Source organism: Eutrigla gurnardus (genome assembly GCF_963514095.1).
Source record: "Eutrigla gurnardus genome assembly, chromosome: 5".
Taxonomy (NCBI): domain Eukaryota; kingdom Metazoa; phylum Chordata; class Actinopteri; order Perciformes; family Triglidae; genus Eutrigla; species Eutrigla gurnardus.
The window spans coordinates 15762310-15785770 of record NC_139919.1 but is presented as its reverse complement, the minus strand read 5'-3'; the positions used below and the strand labels follow the sequence as shown (position 1 = coordinate 15785770).

The 23461-nt window shown below is 41.6% G+C and overlaps 2 protein-coding genes and 1 long non-coding RNA gene across 3 annotated transcripts; all 3 read right to left on the bottom strand.

Annotated features, from left to right (window-relative positions):
• Nucleotides 1–375: 375 nt before the first annotated feature.
• On the bottom strand, nucleotides 376–1355 carry LOC311013171. Its single transcript, XR_014597114.1, has 3 exons — nucleotides 1292–1355; nucleotides 854–1183; nucleotides 376–711 (listed from the first exon to the last, which is right to left on the bottom strand). It is a non-coding gene; the product is annotated as an uncharacterized lncRNA (long non-coding RNA).
• A 3759-nt stretch (nucleotides 1356–5114) lies between these two features.
• On the bottom strand, nucleotides 5115–6366 carry LOC311013716 (signal-regulatory protein beta-2-like; the record flags this gene model as incomplete). The annotated part of the gene is made up of 4 exons (XM_084009876.1): nucleotides 5115–5249; nucleotides 5322–5380; nucleotides 5775–6116; nucleotides 6228–6366. The coding sequence occupies 4 exons, from the start codon at nucleotides 6364–6366 to the stop codon at nucleotides 5115–5117; spliced, it is 675 nt and encodes a 224-aa protein (XP_083866002.1).
• Nucleotides 6367–19087: 12721 nt separating this feature from the next.
• LOC311013715 (uncharacterized protein) lies at nucleotides 19088–23455 on the bottom strand (the record flags this gene model as incomplete). The annotated part of the gene is made up of 9 exons (XM_084009875.1): nucleotides 23366–23455; nucleotides 22890–22940; nucleotides 22387–22592; nucleotides 22193–22289; nucleotides 21854–22016; nucleotides 20471–20574; nucleotides 20214–20358; nucleotides 19604–19727; nucleotides 19088–19386 (listed from the first exon to the last, which is right to left on the bottom strand). Exons 2-9 carry the CDS (start codon nucleotides 22901–22903, stop codon nucleotides 19088–19090), a joined length of 1152 nt encoding a protein of 383 aa, XP_083866001.1. The 5' UTR covers nucleotides 22904–22940; nucleotides 23366–23455.
• Between the last annotated feature and the right edge of the window lie 6 nt (nucleotides 23456–23461).

Below are 23461 nucleotides of genomic sequence, written 5' to 3'. Positions count from 1 at the left end.
GTTCTGCGTGTAGGCAGGGGCGGCCCTGCAAATCAGTCACGTTCTTTCTGAAAAGTTAGCTTTCCAAAGCATTGTATAAGAAACATATTTACCGTTGTAACAATAACCCATTTTCGTCTTGATGGAATAAACCAGGAAGGCATTAACAATCAGACTAACAGCCAAAGCAACAAATAACAGAACCAGAACTGAATTGGCCTTCTGCAAATCCCACATCTTGAGTTCTGAAACAATAGGGATCAAATAATGGAAGTTAATTATTTTGATCAGATCTAGCTACACAAGGAACAAATGAGTTGTGGTACATGATCTAAATGAATTAAAAATGTATGATTATTATTGATTTATAGAGAAATGCTCTGCAGTTACCTTCAATGTCCAGTTTTGTTCCATTTCCAAATAATATCTCCCCACATTTGGCCACAGCGCAGTAGTAAGTCCCGGCATCAGAGGAGCTGACGTTCTTAGAGAAGCTGTAGACACATTTCTGTGGAGAGCGAGCCTCCAGACTCTTCTCACATTTGTTGCCTTGGACATAAATGAAGCTGGGGTGAGATTTATCTGATCCGGCTCTGAACCAGTAGACACCGTGTTCCTCTGGACACGTTTTCTTCTCAGAGAAGACTGAACACTCAAGAGTCACGGAGTCTCCTGGACGGACTGGATCAGATGCAGAGTCTTCTATGATGGCAGTGACATCGGGTTCTGGTCCTGGGGAATACAAGGATGAAAATAACCATGCTTTAATGAACATAAAAGCAGTTAAAAATGTTAATTTACAAATATAAACATGTTGCTATAATTATGGACAGGTATATATATATATATATATACTGCTGTTATAAGTGTTTACCTCTGATTCTCAGAAATGTTCCCTTCGAAAATGTAATGTTAAGGAGCTGTACTTCTATACAGTAGTAAAATCCAGTATCACTTAGCTCTGCTTCATTAATATGCAGGAGAAATGTTCCAAGTTGTTGTTTTAACGTCATCCGCCCGTAGTAATTCTTATTAACTTCATGATGAACAAATTTCCATGTTTTCCCCAAGATTTCAGGCAGATTTTCAGATACAAGCCTGACCCAAAAAACAGTTTCAGTGTACGGAGATTTCGGGAGAGCACATGTCAGCGTCACATTACGTCCAACACTAATGGTCTCGTAGACCTGATCATCTGCACATCCTGAAAACATAAGAGAAACACGGATCAGCAATTAACAACAGAGAAACAAACACAATCATACTTTAAATATATATCTGGAGTAAATTTGAAATTTCCTCATATACTTACGCCCAACTCTGAGCATCAGCAGTGAAAAAAATATGATCATCATTTTCTTGTTAATCCACTTGAGAGTGCCGTTAAATTAGATTATACTAGAAGCTGATTCACCTTAATATAATCATATGAAGTGGGAGGGGAATGTTTCAAAGCAATCTTATTGGCCTGGCTTATTTCGTTGCTGTGACTGTATACCATGGAAATACAATCAACCATGAAACAACACCAAAGGTACGTCGTTTTGTCTCTCGTTTCATGTGGTGTCAACACAGGAAAAAAACATGAATGCAGGATTTGAACTTAAAGTCGCAGTCGGCAAATTTGTTTGATCATATTCACTGAAACAGACACTATGCTCCGACAGAACAACATAAATCATCCGGTTTTAGAAAAAAAGCGCGCCTCTACGTGCATCTAGAGCTTGTTGTTTGTTTGCAAAAATCCACTGCGCCGGATCATCCTGTCCACCCAGCGCAGTTCACAAACTGTTGCCACACACACACACACACACACACAGCCCCGCAGTTATTTAACCTTTATTTAACCAGGTAAAAGCCCATTGAGATCGAGGATCTCTTTCACAATGGTGACCTGGCCAAGAAGGCAACAGCACAAGTCAGAACCAGTATATAAACACATACTTACAGCAAGACACAAGATTAAATACACAGACAAGACAAGAGATCAAATACACATACACTGTGCAAATGATTTAAATTCAAGGTCCTACAAGATCGTATCAGTTCCGTGTCCCAGCGTGTATTGTCCTCCCTCTGGCCTTTTCCTCTGGAGCCTATATCTGCTTCCTTCTCACCCCAATCACCTGCATTTACCTTACATTTACATTTAGGGCAATTAGCAGACGATTTTCTCCAAAATGACTTACAATAAATACATTTGTTGAAAGAAAGAAACCACAACATGTCATTGCCGATAAAGTAAGAGTAAAAAATTAAGTGTTGCTCATCCTCATCTGAGTTAAAGTCCCAGTCGGCAACAGTTTTTTGATCATATTCACCGAAGCCGACACTATGCTCCGATAGAACAACATAAATCATCCCGTTTTAGAAATAAATGCACGCCTGTACGACAGTACGTGCACGTAGAGCCTGTTTGTTTTGCAAAAAATCAACACAGCCCCGCTCATCCTGTCCAATCAGCACGCAGAGCTGTGTTCCTGCACACAGAGCCCCCCCCCCCCCCCCCCCTCGGGTTGTACCACTATCACAGGGGGGAGGCCGAGGGAAGTAGCAACAAGCTTCTAATTCCTCGGTTAAAAACCGAAACGAGGAGGTCCAAAACAACCAAGGAAAAGAAAACACCGGTGGAAAATAACTAAAAAAATAAAGATTGCGACGGTGCCCGTGATAAAACCAGAGTCAACATCGGACCCGCGTTTCAAAGGTGGCGTGATCTAAGGGTATTTAAAGGGCACAAAGTCGAGGGGAAGGAGCTCAGTGGTCGTGGGGAAGGAGCGTGAGTGTTGTAAACATTCAAAATCTGACAGAGTGCCCTCGATCCACCGGACTTGCCGACTTGGACTTTAATTAGCTGTTCAGCAAGGATACCTTAAGTAGAACAGTGCTATGATCAAAGTGCTAGAGGTACAAAGAAAGATATTTTTTTTGTGTGGAAGTGAGTCATGCTATGCAGAGTCGAGGTGAAGTCTGAACAGGTGAGTCTTGAGTCTTTTTCAGAAAATGGCCAGTGACTCTGCTGTCCTGACATTGGTCGGGAGTTCGTTCCACCACTGAGGCGCCAGAACAAGCCAAGCAAAAACATGTCATAAGTTTGAGTCAAACCTACCTAAGTTACATTTAAATAGTTAAATCAATGATTCCAGGACACAAAGCTGTGTTCAGCCCCTGTATACACAAGAACAAAGTCACATGACTTCACTTACTAGCAATTCACATCACGTTACCATGTGACACCCACCCACCCTGTGTGGACCATTAAAACACGACATGCTTTTGCTGTCCAGCACCACGGGAGGGTTCATACAGGAGTTATCTGGAAGCCTGGTACATCACAGTGAGAACAGGTCGGCTTTCTCTTTGTGAGCACAGCGCTGCTTGCACCAACACACACAGATAGACACACCTTCAGCGTCACCACTCACAAACAAATGATGCATGGAAACTTAAGCATTGTTGTGGTCGGGCTTTCAAACTGAGCTATCATTGCAATGGGGCTTTTCTAACTTTCTCTCTCTCTCTGTTTGAGTCTCAGGAAGCTGGGTTTTAATTTATATCGCAACCACGGACAGGAGAAGTTAAAGTGTAAAATCACACTATGGATAAATTAGTTTTATGGGACTTTTTTAAGGTTTGGTTCTTTTCATTGGTAGATGGCGGCCAGAGGTGGAAGGTACTGATCAAATATTGGTCACTCTTGGTCTTTTTGTCAAGAGCATGACTCACATTTGAGAGATAATCAACAAAACAATTTAACATTGTTGATCAAATCTGTTTTAAGGAGCATTACTTGGGCTTTGATGGATTAGCGGTCATCAAAGATGAACAAACATATATTTTTTACATTTGAACTAACATATCCCAGATGCATTAGTTCAAATGCATCTGGGATATGTTAGTTCAAATGTAAAAACATATCCCAGATGCATTAGTTCAAATGCATCTGGGATATGTTAGTTCAAATGTAAAAACATATCCCAGATGCATTAGTTCAAATGCATCTTCAAATGTAAAAAACATATATTTTTTACATTTGAACAAACATATCCCAGATGCATTAGTTCAAATGTAAAAAATATATGTTTGGTCATCAAAGATGATTGGCAAGTGTTCTTTTAAATAAACTCCTGGTGTACTTACAAACTTTCAAATGCCTCGTTTTGTGAGTACAGACCGTATGTGAACTACTGCAGAAGTTCAGTAACATTCCATGCATTATAAGTGGGGTAATCTACGAGATATACCCACTGTACCATAGCGCTAGTGCTAAGCCATTCGGCTGATAGCTCTGTCTTGACCAATTCTGACCATCGCTAAAAATGCTTCTGAGGGGGTATTTGGTTGGATGTCATGGTGGAAATTACCTAGGGTGCATTTCACTCCGAACCATCACTTTAAGAAGTAAAAATAAATCTGTCATTTCTGTCCTTACGACTTTACCCTCCCTACACATCCTGTTGAAGCCTGTAGTCACGTCTGTTCTGAGTACACGGCCTTGTTGTTTGGTCAAAGGGGGGAATCAACCCATGTCGGTCAGTGTAGCTGCTGCTTGTGGCTTTGCTTGTTCTTCTTGTGCAGAAGGCATTTACAAGGTGCTGTGAGAGCTGAGATGTGGAGATAATGGCCGAGCCACAGGGATCGTATTTCATTAATCACTGTGCATCACATTTCTAGAAACATATCAGGTTTCATCCTCTGGAAACCTCGACTGTCTGAACAAACTTTCATGGCAATCCATCCTACATTTGTTGAAATATCAGTTTTTATATTTGGCATGCAAATTGCTATTGACATTAGAAACATATTGTTTACATTACATTTGTGTTACAGTGCCGGCGTTCAATCAATCAATTGAATTACAACCTTCTTCAAAGACTTTAATTAAGAAAACACACATCAATTAAACAAGACTTAATAGATGTGTGATGCTGTAGAATATCAAAGCACATTAAAACAATTTTACATTTAATTTGCATTATGATTATCCATGTCCTTTTATATAATAAAAGCCACACAATGATTGCAAATTCAAATAAAATAAGATACTGATATCAGATGAAAGCAGTGAAAGCATCTTATTTCCAGTGTTTCAGGCACAAATTATATGACCTTTAATGAGCAAGTCCAGTAGAATGTTAATCTATCACTAAAGTCCTGACATCATTGTAGATTGTCTCTCCTTCTGCCACTTTTCCGTTCTTTCTCTCTGCTCTGCCAGTTTTCCTCTTGGTGAAGGTTGGTGCAGAATAAACCAATGAGTCCTCATTTCTCTGAGGAAACAGAAAAATACGATAGCAGATTTGATCATTTTTCCAGTTTCATCTTTTCTTTATAGACCTTACCTGCTGACTTTGGTGGTCACCATTGGCTGTTGCATCATTTGTTTGCAGAGCAACATCAGCTATATCATGAGATAAAAACAGAGATGTCACATAAAAGACGCTGTGGGTCGATTTACACAAATCAGTCACGTTCTGAGAGAAAGAAGTTAGCTTTCCAAGACATTGTATAAGAAACATATTTACCATTGTAACAATAACCCATTTTCATCTTGATGGAATAAACCAGGAAGGCATTAACAATCAGACTAATAGCCAAAGCAGCAAATAACAGAACCAGAACTGGATCGGCCTTCTGCAAATCCCACATCTTGAGTTCTGAAACAATATGGATCAAATAATAATGGAAGCTATCAGATCTAGCTACATTAGGAACAAATGAGTTGTGATACATGATCTAAATGAATTTAAAATGTATGATTATTATTGATTTATAGAGAAATGTTCTGCGGTTACCTTCAATGTCCAGTTTTGTTCCATTTCCAAATAATATCTCCCCACATTTGGCCACAGCGCAGTAGTAAGTCCCGGCATCAGAGGAGCTGACGTTCTTAGAGAAGCTGTAGACACATTTCTGTGGAGAGTGAGCCTCCAGACTCGTCTCACATTTGTTGCCTTGGACATAAATTAAGCTGGGATGAGATTTATCTGATCCGGGTCTGAACCAGTAGACACCGTGTTCCTCTGGACACGTTTTCTTCTCAGAGAAGACTGAACACTCAAGAGTCACGGAGTCTCCTGGACGGACTGGATCAGATGCAGAGTCTTCTATGATGGCAGTGACATCAGGTTCTGGTCCTGGGAAATACAAAGATAAAAATAACCATGCTTTAATGAACATAAAAGCAGTTAAAAATGTTAATTATGGACAGGTATATATATATATATACTGCTGTTATAAGTGTTTACCTCTGATTCTCAGAAATGTTCCCTTCGAAAATGTAATTTTAAGTAGCTGTACTTCTATACAGTAGTAAAATCCAGTATCACTTAGCTCTGTTTTATTAATATGTAGGAGAAATGTTCCAAGCTCTTCTGTTAACGTCATTCGCCCGTTATAATCCTTATTAACTTCATGATGAACAAATTTCCATGTTTTTCCCAAGAATTCAGGCAGATTTTCAGATACAAGCCTGATCCAAAAAACAGTTTCCGAGTACAGAGATTTCGGGAAAGCACATGTCAGCGTCACATTATGTCCAACAGTAACGGCCGTCGTCTCAAAGACCTGATCATCTGCACATCCTGAAAACATAAGAGAAACACGGATCAGCAATTAACGAGAGGGAAACAAACAAAATCATACTTTAAACATATATCTGGAGTAAATTTGACATTTCCACACATACTTACGCCCAACTCCGAGCATCAGTAGTGAAAAAAATATGATCATCATTTTCTTGTTAATCCACTTGAGAGTGCCGTTAAATTAGATTATACTAGAAGCTGATTCACCTTAATATAATCATATCAAGTGGGAGGGAAATGTTTCAAAGCAATCTGATTGGCCTGGCTTATTTTGTTGCTGTGACTGTATACCGTGGAAATACAATCGACCATGAAACAACACCAAAGGTATGTCGTTTTGTCTCTCGTTTCATGTGGTGTCAACACATGAAAAAAAACATGAATGCAGGTTATCATATTCACTGAAATAGACACTATGCCCCGATAGAACAACATAAATCATCCGGTTTTAGAAAAAAAGGTGCCTCTATGTGCATAGAGCTTGTTGTTTGTTTTGCAAAAATCCACCGAGCCGGATCATCCTGTCCACTCAGCGCAGTTCACAGTTCGAAAATTGTAGAGGGAAAATCGGGCCACAGCAGTGATGTTGGGGGTGCAAGGTAGTTGGTCGTCGAGGATTAGACCCAGGTTACTTTCAGTTGATGAACAGTGGTGGGGGGGGGGGGGGGGGGGGTGGGAGGCGCCTAGTGGTAGGAGCCCCACACTGCCCCCAGTGCCCACTTGCCGTTTTATTTATCCACGGAAAATGTTTTTCAAGGATAGATAGCACCAAAAGGCACTTCTTTGAGCTTTGCAAGGATGAGCGGCTGAGTGTGTTGATTAGAAACACTGACGTTGACGTGCAGGTGGCCCAGTGGTTATAGCGCATGCCATTTAAGCACGTACGCATATAAGCAGCCCACCCCGGTTGGCCAGCCACGGACACCCGTAGGAGACTTTTTCTTGACCAGAGGCACTTCAAAAATAACATGGTTCGGTTCCTTCCTTTTCTAAACACAACTTCCCTTATTTGGTTCAGGATGGTTTGCGACAGGATGTGTGCAGAATACAAAATGGTAACTGCCAGTCTGCAGTCAAGAAGCCGGACACCATTTCAGCGTGTGTCTCCCTGCAGACTCTCCACTTCCTGGCCCTTACGGACACCTGGATCACCCCAGAAAACACTGCGGCTCCAGCTGCTCTTTCAACTGCCTACTCGTTTTCACACTCCCCAAGACGAACAGGGCGAGGAGGAGGAACTCATCCACATCTCACCCAGGTGGTCCTACCAGGTCCTTCCTCTGGACCACCTACCCCGATCTGCACTTGAATTCCAGGCCTTCTCTGTCACCCTTCCTTTCAAGCTCAACATCATAGTGATCTATCGCCCACCCGGTCCTCTCGGTGACTTTTTAGATGAGATGGATGCCCTCCCAAGCTGCTCCCCTGATGGCACACCACTCGTCGTCCTCGGTGACTTCAACATCCACCCGGGAAAGCTGCACTCATCTGAAATCATTGACTTCTTCTCACTCTACACTCTCCCCCTCTCCACCCACTCACTGGGCCGGGAACCAACTTGACCTTGTCTTCACAAGATCCTGTGGCACCTCGGCACTCTCTGTTAACCCGCTCACCGTGTCTGACCACCACTTTGTGACTTTCTCTCTCCCCATGAAGCCCGCCACATCCCTCCCCTCTACGCCTCGAACTGTCACCAGCCGCCGCAGCCTGAAATCCCTCACTCCCTCCCCTCTCTCCTCAACTGTTCTTTCCTCACTACCATCCACAGAACAATTCTCCTTAATACCTACTGAGGAAGCCTCCACCATCCTGATGTCCTCACTCTCCTCTTCTTTGGACACTCTCTGTCCCCCAATCTCACGACCTGCGCGATCATCTCCCTCCCCTCCCTGGCTGTCCGAACCTCTGCGAACCAACAGATCAATGTTGCGAGCGTCAGAGAGAAAATGGAAGAAATCGGGCCAGCACAAGGACCTTGCTCACTACCACCACCTCCTCTCTGACTTCACCTCAACTGTTTCGGCAGCTAAATCTGCCTTCTACCTGGCAAAGATCAACTCTTCCGACTCCAACCCCAGGAAACTCTTCTCCATGTTCTCCTCCCTCCTCACCCCTCCTACCCCTCCCCACTCCTTCCTCCCTTACTGCTGAGGACTTTGCAACTTACTTTATCACGAACGTAAATGACATCAGCTCCTCATTCACGTCTATACCCTCCCAGAAAACATCTCAACTAACTCTCAACTCTGATGGCCTTACCAGCTTTAGCCCCCTCACCTCTGAAGACGTTCACACACTTATTACATCTAACCGTGCCACCACCTGCTCCCTTGACCCGATTCCCTCCTCTCTTCCCCAAGACATCTCACACGACATCTTGCCATTCCTCACCACCCTGATCAACTCCTCCCTCACCTCAGGTGTCATTCCAACGGCTTTTAAGACAGCTACAGTGAAGCCCCTCCTTAAAAAACCCACCCAAGACGCTGCTGACATCCGGAGCTACAGACCTGTATCTCTTCTTTCATTCCTCTCTAAAACCTTGGAACGTTCCACCTACAACCAACTGTCATCCTATCTCTCGCAGAACAACCTCCTTGACCCTAATCAATCGGGATTCAGGACTGCTCACTCCGCTGAGACGGCCCTCCTCACAGTGACCGAGTTCCTGCGAGATGCCAGAGCCTCATCTCACTCCTCCATTCTCATTCTCCTCGAGCTATCTGCTGCATTCGACACAGTCAACCACCAAATCCTCCTCTCCACTCTGGCTGAACTTGGCATAACTGACTCTGCTCTAACCTGGTTCACATCATACCTGACATATCGCACCTTTCAGGTCACCTGGAATGGCTCTATGTCCAAACCCTGTTCTCTGGACACGGGTGTCCCTCAAGGCTCAGTATAAGGACCGCTTCTGTTCTCACTATACACCAGATCACTAGGTTCTGTTATTACATCGCATGGATTCTCCTACCATTGTTACGCAGATGACACCCAGCTGTTCCTCTCTTTTCCCCCAACCTCCGACACTCACATTGCAACTCGCATCTAGGACTGTCTGGCTGACATCTCTGTCTGGACAACTGCACATCAATAAAACCGTACTCCTCTTCATCCCAGGGAAAGACTGCCCTCGCATGGACCTGTCGGTCACTGTCGAGGGCATCACAGTATATATACCTCCACTGGCTTCCTGTTGCAGCACGCATCCAATTCAAGACGATGGCACTGGCCTTCAGGGCCATCAATGGAACGGCACCCATCTACCTTCAAACACTGGTCAAACCTCATGCCCCGAAGCGAGCAGTTCGCTCCTCTACTTCAGCTGGCCGGCTGGTACCACCATTGCTGAAATCAAACAAATGTCGCTCAGCAAAGTCCAGACTCTTCTCTGTTCTGGCGCCTCAGTGGTGGAACGAACTCCCAACAAATATCAGGACAGCAGAGTCATTTGCCATCTTCCGAAAAAGGCTCAAGACTCACCTGTTCAGACTTCACCTCGACTCTGCATAGCATGACCCCCCCCCCCCCCCCCCCCGACACCCCAGCACTCTGATCATATAACTGTTGTTCTTAAGGTATGTTTGCTGAACAGTTTTCAGCGGTTTCTCATATGGGCAGTATGGGCAGACGCCCAGGGCGGCATTCGTGGAGGGGCGGCATGAGCGCCCACACAAAAAAAAGGTGCGTCTGCTGACGCTGAGAGAGACTGGTTCACACCGTCCGCGGAAGCTCCGCGAATAGGAAGCGATCGTTTCGGCGTCTGCTCTATTTTTTGCGCGTGCCGCGAACGATCGTGTCAATTCTGGCAGGAAGTCACACAAAGAAACATGAGACAATCCAGTCAATTTTTCAAAATTTAAGCAATTTTCAAAATAAAATACCGCAATTGACAAATGCGATATTTGTGTATCTAAACTCGCACTGGGTAACAGGAAGAGAAAATACATTTAATGAATGTGAAGAGTAGATAGACAAATATGTGTATTTCAACGGTATATCTACACTGTCTACTACCATACACACTCTCTCTGTGTGTCTGTGTGTGTGTGTCTCTCTCTCTCTCTCTCTGAACCGATAAATAGAAGAAGTGTACAAACTTTTTGGTTACAGAAACATGGCATATTTATTTTATGAGGTTATGATGAAAAAATAGCTCTGAATGAACAACAGATGAGCAGAAGAGCTTGTCGACCGTCGTGGAGAATTACCGTCTGGTCTGAACAGGGGGGCAGGGGGGGTCCATTTGTGTGTGTGTGTATGTGGGGGGGGACGCGACGCTGGAGGTGAGGTTCGCCCAGGGCGTCATGAAACCTAGGACTGCCACAATTATTGTTTGTGTTTAATGATAATGGTAATAGTAATAATAACTCAAGAAAAACCCTTAAACTAATAATGCAAATAAGATATACATTTATATTAAGGTACAACCATATATGTTTATTGTAGAGATATGTGTACAGCTGAGCATTAAAACATAAATGTCACAGTCATAGTGATGCTTTCAAGATAATTTATTTATGTAAACACACACATTCCAAACTATTATGCATCTCCAGTCTCTAGTTGGGGTTTCTGTAGTGTCTCAACTTTAATTTTGACATATTCTGCAAAGCCACGATTAGGTAAAATTATAACATTTTCAAATTTTCAATGCCATCTTTTTTTCTAAATGTATTATTATAGCACGGATAAGATGTAATTATGGTAAAGCAACTAAACCGATTTGGTTAAGGTGAGGTAATGTGGACCTTTCTCACATAAATGTAATCATGAGATCCATTATTGATCATGGCAGCTTTAAATAGGGATTTCATTGATCAGTTTGATTAACATTTCAAATGTATCCAGGTATTTGTGACAGCAAGGACGTTAATGTAAGAGAACTACAGAGGAGCCATTTTATGGTGAATTTAACCAATCCAGATGTTCATCAATGATGACTCGGGATGAGAATTGATAATGATGATGCCATTATTAGTTCTGCAATATTAATCTGACTGATGAGGAATTCTTCTTTAGATCATTTGATTAAATTAGAATAATACGTTTCATAAGGGAATAAGCTGATATAATATGAAACTGTCTCTCTTCTTCTCTGCCATGACTCCTCCCTGTTGAGGAAGTCAGCAGCTAGAAAAAGAAAGACTTGTCGGCATCCATAAAGGTTCTCCATTGGAACCGGATCCGGTTCCATCCCTAATGAAGACCCGCCAACACTGAGTCAAATGTACCAAAGCATGTCAGAAGGAAGAGCACAGCAGAGAGAGTGGGGGACTGTGATACCATGCTACCACTAGCTAGTTTCCTAGTTCTGGGGTGAAGGGCAGCAGCAGAGAACCGCTCTACCACAGAAACCCGTTCACCGAAGAGGAAATAAGAGCTTTCCATTCAACTGACACTTCATTTGAACATGAGAGAAAACCACAAATAACATTTCCATTCTCCTTACCTGAGCTCCTTCGACAATTCCTACACCTGAACCGGCTGCCCCCCTTTCTTAAAGGGGCCTAGAATCCGTGGCCCTCTGCTGATCTTGTATTGTCCCATGCCTCCAGCGTTGCTTCACCTGTTAAGTCCTGCCTGTCGGACACCTTGCTTGATGACTTGTGACTCCTGCTAGTATTTTGGACAAAAAGGATTTTGGACATTCTACTGCTTCTGAATTTGTGCTTTTGGGTTCAGTGATTTCTGAGTTGCTACAACAGCACAAACTTGAATAATGGTGTGGGGGCCTCTAACATAAGGTTTATTGAGACTTAAAATAGATCTAGATGATTTGTCAGAGCACTGGGTTGGGGTTTGTAGCCTTCATCTGGGTCAACATATTGTTGATCACAAGCCAAAACATGTCATAAGTTGAAGTCAAACCTACCTAATGTAAATCCTCTAATATAGGCCCAGGCCTTTATTTACTCAAGTGCATCGTGGCCTAGGCCTTTATTGGAAGGGGGCCAAAATTGGAGACAGGCCCCTATTTCTATTTGAGCAAAACAGACTACCAGTAGAATGAATAAAAACGAGATTTTGTGTCTATTTGAACCTATAAAGTACGAGGTTCATTTATTGAAAAAGTTTCCTCTTTGGCTCCGCAACTGCCAGTATTGCACGCTTGGTGGGCTGCCACTAGGAGGATGATTGACAGGCGCTCTCCTTTATACAATCACGCGCACACTTCATGGCTGCACCTGACGATCGCTTTCACAGCTGTCCTGTCTGCTCCCAGATTTCAAACTGACCAACATGGCGGCTCGTTTGGAAACTTTCTCTTATTTCACGACAATAGTTCACTGAAGATCGACAACGGTCAGTTTAAAAGATTTTCGAGAGCTTGCGGAAGGCAGCGGCGCTCCGTCTCTCAACACTCGCCGTGGACCGAATGTATTGCAGGACTTCTTACATACCGTAAATCCTCTAATATAGCTTCAGCCAAAATTTCCACGACGCGAAGGCATTGCAATGGGAAGCTGGAAATAGCACTGCCTGTGGACACTTGCCCCGGCCTCCATTAGAGACAGGCCGTTATTTACCTCCGCCGACAGCGAAACCGGCCGGTAATAGAATACAGGCCAGTATTAGAGGATTTACGGTAAGTTACATTTATATAGTTAAATCAATTATTCCAGGACACAAAGCTGTGTTCAGCCACTGTATACACAAGAGCAAAGTCACATGATTTCACTTACTAGCAACTCATATCACATTACCATGTGACACCCACCCACCCCGTGTGGACCATCAAAACACCACATGCTTTTGCTGTCCAGCACCACGGTAGGGTTCATACAGGAGTTATCTGGAAGCCTGGTACATCACAGTGAGAACAGGTCGGCTTTCTCTTTGTGAACACTGCTTGCACCAACACACACAGATAGACACACCTTCAGCGTCACCACTCACAAACAAATGATGCATGGAAACTTAAGCATTGTTGTGGTTGGGCTTTCAAACTGAGCTATCAATGCAAAGGGACTTTTCTAACTTTCTCTCTCTCTCTTTGAGTCTCAGGAAGCTGGGTTTTAATTTATATCACAACCACGTACAGGAGAAGTTAAAGTGTAAAATCACACTATGGATAAATTAGTTTTATGGGACTTTTTTAAGGTTTGGTTCTTTTCATTGGTAGATGGCTGCCAGAGGTGGAAGGTACTGATCAAATATTGGTCACCCTTGGTCTTTTTGTCAAGAGCATGACTCACATTTGAGAGATAATCAACAAAACAATTTTACATTGTTGATCAAATCTGTTTTAAGGAGCATTACTTGGGCTTTGATGGACTAGCGGTCATCAAAGATGAACAAACATTTTTTACATGTGAACTAATGCATCTGCGATATGTCCAGCTTGCAGATGCATATAATTGGTGAAAGGTGCATCTCGACACTGTACATTGACGGAGCACATTAAGAAGTAAAAATAAATCTGTCATTTCTGTCCTTACGACTTTACCCTCCCTACACATCCTGTTGAAGCATGTAGTCACGTCTGTTCTGAGTACACTGCCTTGTTGTTTGGTCAAAGGGGGGAATCAACCCATGTCTGTCAGTGTAGCTGCTGCTTGTGGCTTTGCTTGTTCTTCTTGTGCAGAAGGCATTTACAAGGTGCTGTGAGAGCTGAGATGTGGAGATAATGGCCAAGCCACAGGGATCGTATTTCATTAATCATCAATTAATGAACAAACTTTCATGGCAATCCTATGGGCTGAAATATGTGCCACTAGAAACTGAATTTGAATCACATAATTTGAATTTGTATTGTTTAATTTGAATCATTGCATTGGAAAAACTGAATCTGAATACTATAATTTGAAATTGAATTTATTAGTTTGGAACTGAATTCCAATAAACTTGAAACTGAATGTAAGATTATGAAATTTAATTCAGTTTCTCTGAAACTATATTTGATCCTCACTGAACATTCGATTCTATATATTTTCACATTCAGTTCTCACAATTCAGATTCAGTTCTCAAAATTCAGATTCAATTTACTGTGACAGACATCCGGGTAGTTGAGGAAGAGCAATCGAGCGCAGATACATAGGACTCCTCTTCAGCCAATCAGCACCTACGTTTTTGAGCACGTGACATAGTGGTAATTTACCTTAATGCTGGCTGGTTGCAACCCGCCATGAGACGGAGGAAGAAGTGCTTGACAGACTGGCTTGACCATGGATGAGGCTGGGACAAATACGGTAATGGCAGTTTACCATATATTTTAACGAGCTTTTGTTTAACTGTTGTTAATGTTATAGCTATTTTGTAGAATCGTTTCGTTTCGTCAGCGAGCATAAACAAATCATAATGTTTACAATTACATTAGACTACTAGCATGTTAGCATTGCTTCAGCTGAGTGTTGCTGTGCATGACAAGTAGCAGAAGGGATGACCATTAGGCTGTTAACTTATGCTTATGCCAACTGTCCAGTTATTTTTGAATTAAAATCAAACGTTTGCGACAAGCCAAAATTACTGTATGTTTGATAAAAAAAAAAAAAAAGAAAGGCTAGCTTGTCAGCCATAAAATGTCGGAATATAAATAACAACAGAGTCCATGGTGGGATTCCAGTTATGTCAATGCTGATCGGATTTACTGATAACGTTAGAGAGAGTTGGTCCATTCACATGATCCAAACCGTGAAATCGAAGAAGCCATGTGCAAGCGCCATTCTGGTGCTCTAAGTCAGGGAGAGGCCAGATAAAACAACCCAGTGTTCTTCTGGAGATTCATTTTTGGCCAACTTGTGCTGTGATCTGCACAAAGTTTAGCAAGGTGTAACTTAACGTTATAGTGATTATGGGCACGATCCAACCAGTTACAAATGAGTTGTCACTGTTACCATGGTATAGGAAACCATATCCGGCAAAATAGTGTAACATTTATATATAACTAGCTGGCTTGTGGTCACATAACAAATACAACTGATTTGCTACTATTCCATAATTTTGGTGGTTCCTCATCCATAGCCTCCACCACACTTGATATCAACTTGACATAAACTCCATAGCTTACAATCACAGTGATAATTGAATCTGTTTATAGTAAAGCTCTTTAATTTGTTTGCAATGAAAAGCTCCTACTACTTTCAACCTTTACTACTTCTAGATTATTATGTTACCAGCTACCTCTCTGTAGCTCACATCTCCTATTTGGAATATTATTAGTACCACAATAAATTATATTAATAGTAACCCTACTATTAATGTATGACATAATGTCATCTAATACATAGTATGTCAGTGATTCACAGTGGTATCAGAAAAGAATAGCACCAGCTGATGAAATGGGTTGCATTACTTGATGGTGTATGTTAACAATTCATTACATTGCTTTTGCAGAACATTGTCATTCAGGAGTGCTTAGCCAGACTGAGGGAAAGACTGCAGTGTGCCCTCAACAACAACCCTCCTGATCTTGATTATTTGGAATACATAGTGACCCAAGAGAGGACCTTCATAAATGCAATGGAGAATGTAGCTCTGCCTAATGATGTCTGTGAAGCCCTCGAACAACTGAGCAGTTTGTTAGACCTGCGGAATAAACCTCCCCCCTCCATATCTGTGGTGAGGAGCATGGGTCCCCGTGGACGTTTTAGACTCCAGGTCACAGAGGACCACCTCCAAAGTCTTCTTCATCTAGGTCTACCTGCCACATGTGTAGCAGACATTCTTGGAGTCTCAAGAAGAACCATCTACAGGAGGATGCAGGAGTACAATATGTCAGTTAGGAGCCTGTATTCCACCATGACTGATGATGCTCTGGATACTGAAGTGAGAGCCATCAAATCTAGACTACCTCATGCTGGATACCAGATTGTCAAGGGGTGTCTTGAAGCAGAGGGCCACCATGTACAATGGACCAGACTCAAGGCCTCTATGCATAGAGTTGATACAGAGGGCATCTTATCAAGAATGACAAGTATGGGCTGTGTTGTTCGGCGAAAATACTGTGTTCAAGGCCCACATTTCCTGCAGCACATAGACACCAATCATAAACTCATCAGGTGTGTTTGAATATAGCATGACTTAAAATAGTTATCGTTGGAATTAATTTTTATTTGTGGGTAATTATCCTTTGCTTCTTTCTTTTTAATTAAACCATGTCCTCTTTTTCACCAGATATAACATGGTGATATTCGGTGGCATTGATGGCTACTCTAGGAAGGTAAGTTTCCTAATGTAACAAAGTACATACTCATGAAAATATTGCTGGTATAATTCATAATTTTTTGGTAGGGTGTCCATCTTATGACAATCATCCCATAACTATTATTAGTACAATTCATGTCCGTTTTCCACCCTCTAGATCATGTACCTCAATGCTGGATCCAACAACACAGCGAGTACTGCACTTCAGTTTTTTCTGGATGGAGTGAGGAGATTTGGATGGCCTTACAAGTGAGTAATGCTGCAGTAAATTTATTTTGAATTATGTTTCTCGTAGTATCCTTTAAGCAATACAAATGATTTGTCAGCCGTTTATTAAACATGAAATTATCAGGATTTATTCAATGCTGCATTTAGTTTTCATGAACCTGTGTGAGGAAATTATCCAGTATTTTTTTGGCCTTTATATGGCTTTATTGATAGACAGGAAACAGGATGACAGAGAGAGAGAGGGGGAGTGACACGCAGCAAAGAGCCCTAGGCCGGGACTTGAGCCCGGGGCCGCTGCAGCGAGGACAAAGCCTTTGTACATGGGACGCCTGCTCTACCAACTGAGCTAAACAGCGCCCCATGATTCAGTATTTTTAGTAGGGTTTTTTGTGGATTCAGTTGTATGGATACTAATTTCAAAATCTGATGTGTTACAGGGTAAGAGCTGACCAGGGTGTTGAAAATGTCAGCATTGCCCAGATGATGTTTACTGTGAGAGGCACAGGACGTGGAAGCTTTATAAGTGGAAAAAGCGTGCACAACCAGAGGTGAAGTATTCCTGTTGCAATAATGATTATTATCAAATTACCTCAAGATCCAAGTAGGTACATGACATGTCTTGTTATTGTTGGTGTGCCCTTCAGTGTGACATTTACTCCAGTTGAATTGCTGTTTGGCTATTCTTTTACATAGTTTGATTGACCCATGGGGAACTTTTGTATGTATGAATTGTAGAATCGAACGTCTATGGAGGGACGTGTGGACAGGAGTTACACACGTTTACTATGACGTATTACACAACCTGGAGGAAGATGGATTCCTCGACATCTCGGATAATCTTCATCTCTTCTGTGCTCAGTACACCTTCCTCCCAAGACTCAAGGCTGATTTGGGCAAGTTTTCTGCTGGATGGAATGATCATCCTATCAGGACAGAGGACTACCTTTCCCCAAACCAGCTGTGGGAGCTTGGGATGCTGCAGCACCCCATCAGAGAGCCAGAGATGTCTGAGGAAAATGTGGCAGTTGAGTAATAATGCCAATGATATTGTTGTCCTGCCTCTAAATATGATTTTCTCAATCTACATACTTATAATACTATCTTCTCTTGGTTTTAGGGAATCCAAATTGAGGATATTGATTGGGAGAGCTCAGGGCTATCTGATGGTAACTCTGCCACCCCAGGTGTTACCGTGCCAGAGATGGAATGTCCATTGACGACCGAGGACATTGAAACTCTATGCCTTGCCATTGATCCCCTTTCTCATTCATATAGTTTTGGAAGAGACATTTATTTGACCACACTCTCACATGCTGTGTACCTACTTCACCATCATTGAAAGTCGTGTCTGTGCCAATCAGAGGACTAAATAAATTCATGATGATTCATGATTGCACAAGTCCAGTCTAGGACCCCATGTATCCTGGCACCTTATAGTCCACCTTCCATTCACAAAAAACTAATTGAAACTAAATAAATAATAACAAAATGGCACTAAATTTTTACACTCAATTATATTCACCTTTCCTGATGATGTAGGCACTTTGTATTTTGCTTCCATACTTTTTTATTGGACACCCTCACATTCATTCTGTCAAGCTGACACAGCCACAGGGAGGAGGGAAAGAACACAGTGAAGGACATCTTCTCTGACAAAAACATTTTAATGGTGCGATGCCCATATGGAAATGCTGTTTGAAGCGTAACATTCAATGTAATGGCTAACAATGATGTATACTTTATAAAATATGTCAAATAAAATCAATCAATTAGCCACGCACATTTGTTATATTTTTGGTTACATTCCAAAGGATAAAGAGAAAGTTAATCAAATAACTCAATGTAACCGGATGGGTATCTCAAGGGACAGGACTAAAAAAATTAATTTGTTAACGTTATGGAATGGCAGTGTATATTGTTCATATTGACTGCTAATCAAAAACTAGCTATAGTCCTGGGTCATTAAATACCCCCATGAACAGAGAATTGGGTGAACTGACTTCAGTGAAAGACTGAACAAATATCTTAACCCAATGTATTACTACTTGAGCCTGAATGTATATGCATTGTACTTGAACCGTGAAAGAAAAACATTCAGTAGTCTATTTAGCACTGCATATTTGAAACCGCAACATTTCACCTAAACCTGATGAAATGCCTGCCCTAGATGGAAGGCCTCTGTCATCACTTGTTTAAACTCAGTATAATTTTGCATATGCTTAACAGGCAGGCGGATTGTATTACTACATGCGGCGACTGTTGGGTAGCAAACTGTATGTACACCATACTGGATGTGACAGGTGTGATTGAACTGCACAAAGACACTGAAGTTTATCTTCTCTTCTGGTAAGACAGGAATGTGGCCCTGTCCTGTGAGCCACTGCAGAAACGTACTGGGGGAGAGGTGACCTGGATAGTCACCCACCTCTGGATGTTCACCTTTTCAGAGACAGATAAAGCAAACAATTATGTAAATTAAATATTGGACATGGTTTACCTGTACTAGCAGAGAGGTAGAATTTGGAAATCTAATCTCTGACATACAGTAAGTGTACGTACAATGATAATGTAATCTACATGGAAACTTCATGAGATGTGTAAGACAGAGAAACTAAGTACACAGAGTTTACAAGAAGAAAACTAAATGAGCAATTACATGCTTCCAGCTCCTGCAAGAAGTCCTGTAGATGGTTCATAACGCTCACTTCCACCTGTTCTTTGTTGGAGCCCTTCTCACTGAACTCAGGATGGCACGCCGCAAAGACAAAGTCAGCATCAGCCTGGTGAGAGAAACAATTATCGTTATGAGTTTATCCAGAAAGAGAGAGCAGTGGTGGTCGAGTGAGCTAGAGAGTTAATGAAAAGAGCAAGCGGCGCTGGTGAGAACAAAGCCAATGAATGAGAGAAATAAACTGTGTGTCGGTCAAAACAGACACACTGACAGCATAGGAGCAGCACACAGCAGAGGAGAGAGACGGAGAAGCAGCACATAAAAACACCGTGATGTTACCTGGTTGCTACGCTATGAGTCCCAACCTCACACACGCTGGCTGTGGGCTACACACCCACTGCCCAAAGGTTGACACACAGAAATGTCCCAAACACAGCAAAATAATAAGATAATCAGAAAAAAACTAAAGTCAAAGTAAAGGACATGATTGGTACTTGAGATAAGCTGATATTTTAAGTTTAAGACTTGGAATCACTATTGGCAGTTAAAAGGGGCATCAGTACATCCCTACTAAAGCCTACATTTATTAACTCACCTTCACCTCCACCCCAGGGACAAAGAGTGGTTGGCAGATGTTTGGGTATTGGCTCATTAGATCAGCGAGACCATAAAGTTTCAGACCTTCACGTAGCTGGGAGAGAAGGGGCAGCAGCCGAAGTATGGCATGAAGAACAACAGCACTAAAATATAGAAAGAAAAAAGAAATTCAGTATGAAGTTAAAGGTAAAAAAAATCAAAACATGAATATGAACATCTTTGACAAGTATCAGCATAGTGAAAAAACAATTATACCGAACAATTTCTTCTCTCTTTTCAACATTAACAGGTCCATTATAGCCACAGCTCAAAATTTCCTCAATCAGTTCAGTCATTGTAGCCTCTGTGGCCGACTCAACCTTAAAAAGACACACACACACATACAGAAAAAAAACACTGAATAACATGTCAGGGGGGCATGATTACAGCACCTCCAGAGAGCATGTCAAAGTGTCATTGAGCAAGACACTGAACCCCTAACTGCTCCTGATAGGCTGGTTGGCGCCTTGCATGGCAGCCTCCACCATCAGTGTGAATGTGTGTGAATGAGGCAGACACAGTACAGCGCTCTGAGTAATCGGTCGACTAGAAATACGATACAATAATGGAGTCCATTTACCATTCAAGAGGTGCAATAGCTGAATATACAATTGTATTTTTATTTCTTGCAATACTGTATTTAGGGCTAGGCAATATGGACATAATCATATATCACAATATCTTTGACCAAATACCTCAATATCGATGTTGTTACAATATTGCTTTCATTTGATATTTAAACATGGGATTTCTGATAAACAGTTATTGTTAATGTGAATATGGTGACCAAGGAGGTAGAGATAGAGATAGAGATAGATCAGCAAAAACAGTTTGCAAAGTTCAGAAAATTGCATTCCTTTTCCAAAATACAGTATCTAAATCCAGGAAAAGACAACACTTGTGCTATATCACAATATTAAGATATCCATCACAGCCAATATCTATTCTCATATCACAATATTGATGTAATAGTGATATATTGCCCAGCCCTATCTGTATTGATTCTCAAAATCATTGTATTGACTCAATGATATCTTTGTCTTTGCTGGAGCATTCTGAAATCCAAGCACATTTTCAAAATATTGATGTTTAAAGCATCACAGCTCATTGAATCAGGACCCCTGAAATCCGACATGTATTGCATCAGAATATTGCTGCCAATACACAGCACATACAGTATGACACTATTGAGTTCCCACCCTCAGTGAAAGGGAAACATCCCTGAGTGTGTTCTCTGACTTTCTTGACCAAATCCCATATCCAGCAAATAAAGTAATAATGAATGTTTTGCTTAATTTGTGGTGTCTTAAACTTATGTGCCATGGACATTTTAGCTACAATTTTAACAAGAAATTAATACAAATGTTAGTCAAGGCATTTCAAAGCTCCTCTTCTGGACAAAATGCAACTACAAAAATGTTGACTAACTTCCACTGTATTCCATGACAAAGGTGGGTAAAAACTAAACCCCATGACTATCTCGAATGAAATTAAAGTAAATTCCCTGATTTCCATGAATTCTGTGACAGCTGGGAATTCTGTATTACAAAGATGTGATGCCAAACATTTTACAGCAGTAAAACCCTTAAGACCTCTTACCTGGGAGATGAGTGATGTATACTGAGCATCAGAGACATCCTCTTTGGAAATGAGCTGTATCTGCAACTCCCCATCACACAAGTACTTGTAGCACCAAAGTTTGAGGCAGCAGGGTGGTGGTCCGCTTTGAGCCAGACTTGCAGCCCAGATTTCACCAGCACTCCTGAAAGAGACAGTATAAAATAATAGTAACATAGTCATGTCCTGACGACTAGGACATACTGTGTAAAGATCACAAGCCACAACATTTAGCCTACTGAACATAAATATCATTGCCATGATAACATTTCAACAAAATATTGTTTGAGGACTCAGACTTATGGACCCCACATGGCATACCTGAAGTTTGTTTGATCGAGATCCAACATGGAATATTTGGGACATTTTCCAGTCTGGTCACCCTCAAACAGCTTCTGCTCAATGCCTGCAACCATCTCTTTGAACACAAAGAATCACTCCATTCATGTAACTACTGTCACTTCTATTGCAACTTTTTTAAAATGTAATTTAAGTCTTATTTCAAATATGTGTACCTGTGAGGAACTCCTTCCGTAGTGCCCCTGTGTCAAGGCCCGCCTCCCCTATGAACTTGATCCTTAACTGACTGGTAGGCAATGCCTTCTTTTGTCGCTTCCATTGAGCAAGGCCCCGCTCCACCACATGGGATCTTGACACAGTGAGAGGAAATTCTTCCTCCTTGTTAACAGCGGCAGAGATGGCCTGCAGAACGTCATCAAGGCTGAGGGAGAAATAAATGCCTGTTAGACAGTGTGTTTCTGAAAAGCGTATGTAGTCTGTGTTTATTCCTATAGGTCAGAGGTTTTCAAACTGTGGTATGTGTACGTGTATGTGACTTATGCTTTCTATTGTGTGTAAGTATATGCACAATTGTGTCATAGACTTTTCTGTTGCTTCTGTAGGGTTATAGCTTACAGGTGATGCCTGGATTCTTTGACATGATAAGAGGTACTTGGCCCAAAAACTTTGAGAACCTTAGGTTATTAACTGTTGAAGGAGACTATAGAAGCGTACAAACCTAGAAATACTCATCTTGTGTTTTGAAGTTGAAGGAATGAAGTCAGCTTTGCTGAAATGACAAAACACAAGTATGAAGTTGAGAGTGAAACCCATATCCTCTGACCTCAAATGTAAAAAGGTGTACAATAAATTCAGTACAGAAGCCACATATAAAAGTTTAAGTTTTTTAATTAAAATTTTTTTTTTTTTAATTTTGTTATGGTCAGGACTAACTGATCAATAAAAATCATATGGCAACACAACCAAAGAAATAGCCAAAAAAACCTTGTGTAGTGTTGAAAGCCAATGTATACTGTATCACGCACAGCACAGTCAGCCTTTATGGTAACAGCTCAGTCAATTTAAAAGTAATAAATCCAACTGGTCAATACATTAATCCATTGGTGGGAAGACAGTTGCTTGGAGGGATATCCCTAACTAAGATGCTACAATATCTTGACATATTTTCTCAATTGTGCTAAAAGATTCTGTTACCTCTCTCCACACTCGCTTGCATGTGCCTCCAGCTCATTGGGAGGAAAATTCTGGCCACAGATTGGGCACACAGTCTGCAACTGGAACCACTTAAAT